Raw genomic sequence first — 8,770 nt, 5'->3', positions numbered from 1 at the left:
ATTAGATAGAATCACAAAGTAGCCTCTCGTGCCCCACCCCGTCTAGTCTCGTGCCCAGCCGAGCATTAGCGCGAGCCCGGCTGGGCACGAGACTACACCGCGTTTAAAGGTGATTAGTGGGTGGGGTCTGGGCACGAGGCTATAGTATGTCTGCTTCTGTTAATCGTCAAGTCACTGGTTTATCCGTTAAGAGTATTAGATATCAATTCACACGATATATTCATGGCTGTTGTTGTCTGTTTGAGGAGAAAACTGGAGATAGAAGCCAAAAGGTACAAATGTGTGCACATTAATACATGTGTGTTATCATAACAGTTGATGTGACTTCGTAGCTTCAAAGAGACTCAAAAGAAAATGCGGTTCCCGTATCAAGAATTAGCCGAATAGCTAATTTTGGAGGTAGACTGCTGCAGTGTTGCTCTACCAGATCACTTCTTTTGTCATTGGGTCAGGAATAACGAAACTGTTATACTGCATTTATGAGACCCTTTTTTCCACTACCCAATGACAAAGGTGGTCTGGCTGTGCGAGACTACAAACAATTACTATTTCAAGTCTACATTTTGACAGGGTTAGCAGCTGGGATAGGAGTGGGTACAGTGGCTGAGTCGTTAAGAAGAAGTTTAGGAACTTCTGATGGTAACAGAATGGCCTCAAAAAAATTGCTGTATTGTTCCTTTTGCAGGTAAACTGAGTCCAGTACTATCTAATGCTAACATTGAACGGCTAGTAAATACATTATGTAAGGTCCGCGGGGCAGCTCTAAAGTTAGGTCAGATGTTCAGCCTACAAGGTAAGTAAGTACAATTAGTTTAATGTTTTGCTTACCTTACATATACTGAAGATGAGACAATTGTACCGAAGGAGATCCAATACATATTTGAACGTGTCAGAAATAGCGCTGACAGAATGCCATTCTGGCAGGTTGATCAGGTTATGCGAAGAGAACTTGGTGAAAACTGGCGGGTAAAGTTTAGTGTATTTGAAGATGAGCCAATGGCGGCTGCATCTATTGGACAAGTTCACAAAGCTGTACTTCATGATGGTACTGAAGTGGCAGTGAAAATACAGGTATTTCAACTCAGTTAATCAGCTTACATCTTATTACCTCAGTTAACAGTATCCAGGCGTGTCCAAGAGTATTGACAGTGATTTAAAGAACATTACAACACTACTGAAAATGTGGAATGTTTTTCCAGAAGGTAAGTCCATAAAATGTGTTCATCTTTTACTCAGTTTTCTTTAGGTCTTTTCCTAGACAATGCTGTAGCAATAGCTAGCACAGAATTACATTGGGAGACTGATTATATCAGAGAGGCTAGCTGGATGGATAAATTTAGGTTGTTTCTGCTTATATTTGTCAGTATTTGTCATTGGTAATTCTTCCAGACTTGTCTTGAGAGACAATGAAATCTTTTCAGTCCCAAAGGTGTTTGATTCACTGACCAGTGAACGTATTCTCACTGCGGAATTAGTTAATGGTGTACCACTTGATCATCTGACTGATGCTGATGCCAGCACAAGAAACTGGGTAAGAAATAATATCATTTAGAGGTGTCTCTAAAGTCAAAAGAGGTTGTCCCAAGTGTTAACTAAGCAAAGATCTTTCAAGTGCTATCAAGAGCCCATACTAAAATAAGGTATTGTATACAGTGGAGGTTGGTAATAAGTGCTACAATTTTCTTCTTGAGATTGTAAGGTGGGATATAGTATTGAAGGAAGGCAGCAACATTGAATGGTGGCCATTATACTCATTTCCAACCTTCATGGTCGTCTGGAGGCTTCTTCATCTCCCACACCATACTACTACTTTTACATGTGATGCATGCAACACTATTACCCATTACCACCTTAGGTTTGTGCCACCACAAGCTGGTTGGCTATAACACCACACATCCTTGTATACTATGCATCACGTGACACTACTAACATATTCACGTGGGAACTTACTTTCTTGCTAATTCACTTTGTTCAAACGCCAGAAAATACGCATTTCTAGTATCATGCGATCCCTGACTAGGGTGCACGCCACTACAGTCTTTGTGAAGTATGCTGCATGGGACTACTTCTTGGGTGTTTATTCATACTATTTTCTTGAGTGTGACTCCTCTCCCTGTTGTTCTTGCTCAGCAACAAAGACATTTATTGCATCCGTGGCCGGTGCGAGATCTCACACAATTTAACCTAAGCTTAATGTGCTATTGCCATGTTCTTGTCATATTTCATCAATCAGGAGGCATTTCAATACCCAATTAGGTCCAGTATGCTTTTTCAATGCAAAACCATTGGGCATACTTCCAACCTCCTCTGAAGTGTGTACAAATGACTCCATGTATGGTGAACCTTTATGGGGGGAAATGTTTTTGGTTTGCTTCCAACCAGGAAGCACAAGAGGCTTACAACCACAAATTCAGCTGACTGTATTATTAGGGAAATAGTGACCTCATGTTATGCTGGTACTAAATTTGTTTGCAGGTAGCAGAATCACTATTAAAATTAACACTCGAGGAGTTGTTTCATCATAATTTTATGCAGACTGACCCTAACTGGTCTAATTTCTTGTTCAATGAATCATGCAAAAAAGTAAGTGTTCTGAAATGTGCATAGTTATATAGTGTCTGTATACATTACATTTGTCTGCTTGTCTGTCTGTCTGTGTACTGGAAATATGGAAATTTGTGAACAAACTTCATAAATTATGTGCTTTACCAAGTAAAAAACTTTTGTTAGTCATCCTCAATAGGAGCAATCTTCGTTACGAGTTGTGCTAAAGTCTTTTTCACGTAATCGACATAAACTCTTCCAGATTTACATGTACAGTATGCTACTATGTGTGTAGTGTATGATCCTTCATTGTTTCTAGATTCATCTGATAGACTTTGGTGCAAGTCGAGACTACTCCAAATCATTTACAAACAAATACATAAAGGTATTGTGACTCCTTCTTGCTGCTAATATATCACCATTGCTAGGTTATTCATGGAGCTGTCAATAGTAATAGAGACCAGGTGTTACACACATCAATAGATATTGGGTTTTTAACAGGATATGAAGACAAGGTATATTGTCATTATGATATGCTGTGGTCACCAACCCCCTTGGAGATTGGATAATTGTGTCTTTGTGATTGTGCTTGAAATTGCTAAAAAGTAATTTCAACCTATTCTATTAGAGCAGTCTCCCTGTTGCGATAGCTCATTGTAAAATATTCTAATAGGGGTGAGTAAATCTTGGGCCATGTTTTAAATGTGTGACCACTAATTTCAAGGGCTAGTTATTCGTGAGTTTGGTGGCAGGACTTCAAAATGCAGCAATTAGGGGGACCAGTTTAATTAAACCATGCTTAAAAATGTAATCAAACAGCTTTTGAACTATAAGAACACTTACAAGTGCTTCCTGGAAAAGTATCTGCTAAATTAGGGTTACAAATCATCTTTACAAATCATCTTTGTAAATCAAAGTCTGTTCACACACAGCTACAGCTTGCTGTAGTGGTATACTGTGTAAATGTGTATATGAAGAGCATACTGTATTGCTCAAATGTAACGTCGTCTCACGAGAGTGTGAATGATTTAAAAACTGCTGCTAAATAAAGGGTATGGCATTTGAAGCTGCATGTGGTCATTTGACTTTAAAACATTTCCTTGAATCAATACCCGATTTGAAATAACTATGAAGTTGATGCATTTTGGTAGTGGCATTGTATGTATCACTGATTGACGAAATTGAAAACATTTTGTGACCTGAACACAGCGCAATTGTTCAACATTTACCAGAGTGGTCACTTCTAAGTCAAGTACCTGTGAGCAGAATATGGTGAGAATTGAAGATTGTAGAGCACCAAACTAAGACCATGATCTTCCGATTCTACAGGAATTTCCCGTAAATTCAAAAAAAAAAAAAAAAAAAAACACTGCAGTCTCTTGCACATATGCACCTGCAAATTTAATGATCAGATGTATGAACTAATTGATAAACTCATCATGCTAACTTAAAACCTCAAAGACACCTGGTCACTTTGATGCACTAAAGTTTAGTCTTTGTAATAGAAAATCGAAATACTGTAACATAGAATAGTTATATAACTTAATAGAACAGTCAGTGGTTATGGTTTATGGCTACTACAGTATTTTGATTTTGTTTATTAACAGTGTTTTCATCAAATCAAACATGTGGTTTGACTTAAAAGAATAAGGGTAAAAAGTGGCTTTGCACAATTCAAACTAACAATAACCAAGAGTATATAAATTATACTCTTGACCTCTTGTGCACTTTATGCACCCTACCAAACTGATTTAAACTGCTTCATAGCTATGAATAAATTAGCACCTTAAATTTACTATCATTAATCAATTAATCATCTCATTAGGATTATTACATGTCCAAAGATTTGTGTACACAGTTCGTAGTGTTTAAAACAATAGTATGCAATGACAAGGAAGTATTAGGTGTCATAATGTGTAATTGTTGGTCACTTCTGAGGTATCAAATTTACAACATGTTGGACTAGTCACACAGTAATTTGGTCAAGCACACGAGATAATTGACATGTCAATTACCACAGAAGCCATGAACAAGATTTTTGTCAACGGTTAAACCCACAGTGAACTTTTCGGAAATGCATGTTTACACAATAGCAAGCATGGCAACACTAGGTGGGGTAACTTAATTTTTATAGCCTACGACAACACTTTGATTAAAAGTCTGTTCACTAGGCTACTTGGAGAAGGTTAAATAAACACTGTAACTACAGCGGCTTACTTGTTATGAAGCGATGAACAACAGCGAGTCACGTCTCTGTGTTTCCAAATTCTAGCCATGTGTTTGATTTCGATGTGGGTATACTCACATGAGTTGTATATGGCCTGATGGAAAATTTAATAGCAAATCGAATGGAACTTGTTGCAAGGTGATAGGAGCAACCACCATTGAGTTATGGATGATTTTATAAAGGTATGTTGCGTTAGGGGCGTGTGATATTGAATTTTTTATTATTGCGATAATGCACCTCATTATCACAATTATCATGATACTTAACTACACATGTAAATACCAAATGGATACTGTAAATGTCTCTAAAAATTTATCACTGTACCACTCATTATGCAATTGTGCTTGCTTTATACTATATCTGAAAGCCAATGTCATGACAAAAACTTAAAATATTTGTCAGAATTGTACCTAAAATCGTAACTTCAGGTTTGCCACATGTAGTTTACAGTAGTATCCAGAAGTTTACTATTATCATGAAATGCGATAAGGAAAATTTTTATGATAATGATAATAACTTCACGATAATCAATTATTCACGATTATCTCACAGCACTAGTTTGCATGTTTCCCTACTGAAAAGTTACTTACATGGTTAGTTATGGTTAGCGTTAGGGTAAAACCCTAGGTATCATTTTGCTCCTTGTTACATCACGAGTAGAATGACACAAATTGCGTAGTCATAGGACAAGCGCTTTGAAAGTTACAGTGCTTTGTGCAACGCATGTGTATTTATTAAGTTTAAATCCATTTTTCTGGATTATGTGGGTTTAAGGGTTAAAGTATAGAGTTCTATATATCAGGGAACATAGAGTTTGTACTTACCGGGAAAAAAATTGACCAAAAACCAGTCTCACAATTCCTAGGTATAGCCAAGCCCAAAAGTGTCTTCAGTTCGAAAGTACTTCCAATAGATTACTATGAAGTTTTTGTTTGGTGGGATTTTCTGCTGACTGACTGACTGATTCCTTCAGACCAGCGTAACTCTAAGGCTACAGGCTTGATTTTTCTACTGCAGATGTCACTTTAGGTTCCTTTTGGCATACTGCAGTGTGTACCATGCATGTATCATGGACTTACCTTTGTGTCCTATTTCTAGCGCAAGGCGTCAATTTGTGGCAGTGCATCATGGCTTCCCTGTGGCCGTGGCACTACTGCTCCATTCTTGAAAATGAAGTAAAGCAGGAAGTGTAACACACACACACACACACACACACACACACACACACACACACACACACACACACACACACACACACACACACACACACACACACACACACACACACACACACACACACACACACACACACACACACACACACACACACACACACAGAGAAAATATTTGTTACTGCCTGGAAGCGGGGGACCTCAAGTGTGTGTGACTCACATGATAACCACTGTAGTCTCCTGGTCTCATTTTGCAAATTGAGCAAACGAAGACCTACAACAAACTCAAGGCTAGAAATACTACATGCTGCATACCCAATGGGAAGTTAGGGCCTTGAGCCATCCAGTGAGAGAGAGAGAGAGAGAGAGAGCAAGCAAGTAAACTGTAAGACAAGCTTGTTTTCAGATGCTGGAAGCAAAAAGCTGACAAACACTGAAAGAGTCTTGCGTCTTGTTATTAAATACTAAGAAACACACACACACACACACGCACGCACGCATGTTTTTTAGAAAATAACAACAGGAATACATTATAGTGTTGACAGTATGATCCTGTAGTGTAATGCGCTTCATCTTACAGTGAGCCAAATAACTATATCTCAAAAATGGCCACTGACAATGTGTAAGTTATGGTTGCTGAAAAAGGTTTGTGTCATATACATACCAACGTATCTCCTGTATAGGACGTAACATGAATGTGCACATTAGAAGACTGGCAGAGTGGTGTTCCTGCAGCTGGTATGTATAAGCCAGAAACATTTTAATCCCTATGGTATAGACTGAAACAAAGGTCTAATGATATATTGTTGCTATTGTGATAAAAAGCATGAGGTGATAGCTGCATCGAGGCTATTTTTACACATTGTGATATATTGAGTTTATGATATATCATGACATTGCTTACAAAATAAAATGCCATAAATGATACTGTCAGCGAATCACATTTAAGATGAAGATAAAGAACTTTGCGTGGGAGTATCAAAGCAAAAAAAGTGTTCTATATTTGCCATAAAAGCCCAAGTGTTCTATATTGGGCAGTTATAGAACCCACAGTTCTATATCAGGTAGTTATAGAACTGCCAGGTATATTTTGCAGGCTGATAGCCTACTTTGAGTGAATAATTACTCATTCTGGCCAGTACAACCAATCAACCAAGCCAGTGTAGGCCGATAGCCTGACTGCGCTGGCTGACCAGTCAACCCAACCAGTAATAGCAAAACCACTGGATTTAATTTATAGACACACTTAAAGATTTTGATGATGGTTGCTTGTGGTCAGCAGCAGCGAACGTTCTTAGTACATTTTGCTCACATAAATGGACGAGTCCTAGGAATATCACGGAAATATGCTTATTAAAGTACCACAATCGAAAATTTTTCGTATTGAGAAGACGGACTAGACTCACTAAGCGACTAATGAAGGTGCATTACAGTGCAATGCAGGCGAAATGCCTATTCTACCAATGATAACACTCCTCCGTGTGTTTCTAATTGTTTCATGCATCTTGTGTGTACCTCAAGTTGACAGTTCTCTATACCAGATAAAGCACTGCCTTTTGCCCGTGCTATATGGGAAATATAGCACTCAAAGAGTGGTTTAGAGATGAAATATAGCACGAGGCAAAGCCAAGTGCTATATTTGTCTCTCGCTCACTCTTTTCGTGCTATATTTCCCATATAGCACTCGCGGCAGTGCTTTATCTAGTACTTATATTCAGTGCTTATAGCTTAGTGGTTTATGGGATGGATGTAACAATATAAGCCATAGCAAAACTTGTACATATAACATGATTTTTCTAATGAGCATATAATAGTGATAATATTAATTATTGTGATAATGCTTCCATGATATTTCGGGTGCACTTTTTTCAGTATCACCCAATCCTAATTTATAGTGGTTATCAGCCAAGTCTAACACGCTCAAGTCCCCTTCAGGCTAAATTAAAGATTGATTTTCTTGTGTACCCCTGGAGTGCATGCAATTTAATTTCATGCTCAAATCTTAAATAGACATATATATCCCTTAATACATTTCATAGTGGACAATAATCATTTCTTTTGATGGTATCATGTATATCTTAGAAGGAATCCACTTGTGTTTGGTATTAATACATACATGTAGGACAATTAGTAACCTAATGCATTCATTTTTCATCTCTGAACTGAAGTACATATCCTATTATGTTTCAACAGCACTGAAGGGTGTTATATGTGTGAAAATAATGATTTAGCTGCTCACAAAGGCACACACAAAATTTTGCATACATGATACAATGCTTGGTCCCGTTAATTGCACAGCAACTAGATTAGTGCTAGAAGTAACTCTTGCTAGAACTGTACTGATAAATACTTTACAGTTGAATGGATGCCCAGAGACTTAATTGCATTTTAATTTGAGTCGTCTTTCACTGTTTACTGAAGTGATAAAATATGTGTAAAAATATTGTGTAGCAAGTGCACACTTTATTACCCAATGTGCATAAGAGTTATGCAAACTAGTCATGTTTTAGGTGACATATGTTAATTTCTGTCCAGGCCATCTGTCTAGATTTTTCTGAATGGCACCAGCTGTAAAGTTGCCATACAGTCTGGGAGACACAGCTGCCTTATCTTCACTTTTAGCTGGAAAAGAGTATACACAGTATTGTGTGCATGAAAGAATTAGTTTATCCAGTCATACAGCAAAGCAGAAACTTGATGTATTTTGTGTGGCTTGTGAGACCACCTGACCATGCTGTATGGTAACATTGACCAACTGTGATTAACTTGTAATGAATGCCAATAAAATTAATCATTATAACACAAGGATATACAGTTGATTGTGCTG

The 8,770-nt window shown here is 37.8% G+C and overlaps 1 protein-coding gene across 2 annotated transcripts in view; it reads left to right on the top strand.

Annotated features, from left to right (window-relative positions):
• The first annotated feature begins 71 nt into the window (after positions 1-71).
• The window catches only part of LOC136268352 (atypical kinase COQ8B, mitochondrial-like), a 9,419-nt gene continuing 720 nt past the window's right edge, over positions 72-8,770 (top strand). The window contains exons 1-11 of one of the 2 annotated variants that reach the window (XM_066063672.1): positions 76-272; positions 333-399; positions 571-639; positions 686-793; positions 845-1,071; positions 1,121-1,202; positions 1,247-1,340; positions 1,390-1,531; positions 2,476-2,583; positions 2,864-2,929; positions 2,973-3,059. In XM_066063672.1, the coding sequence (XP_065919744.1) occupies positions 147-272; positions 333-399; positions 571-639; positions 686-793; positions 845-1,071; positions 1,121-1,202; positions 1,247-1,340; positions 1,390-1,531; positions 2,476-2,583; positions 2,864-2,929; positions 2,973-3,059 (1,176 nt within the window). In that variant the 5' untranslated portion in view covers positions 76-146. Of the gene's footprint in view, positions 273-332; positions 400-570; positions 640-685; positions 794-844; positions 1,072-1,120; positions 1,203-1,246; positions 1,341-1,389; positions 1,532-2,475; positions 2,584-2,863; positions 2,930-2,972; positions 3,060-8,770 lie in introns of both variants that reach the window. The other variant, XM_066063673.1, reaches the window with a different exon arrangement.

This window comes from Dysidea avara, chromosome 10 (assembly GCF_963678975.1).
Source record: "Dysidea avara chromosome 10, odDysAvar1.4, whole genome shotgun sequence".
In the NCBI taxonomy this organism is placed as follows: domain Eukaryota; kingdom Metazoa; phylum Porifera; class Demospongiae; order Dictyoceratida; family Dysideidae; genus Dysidea; species Dysidea avara.
This window is presented reverse-complemented; position numbering and strand designations above follow the sequence as displayed.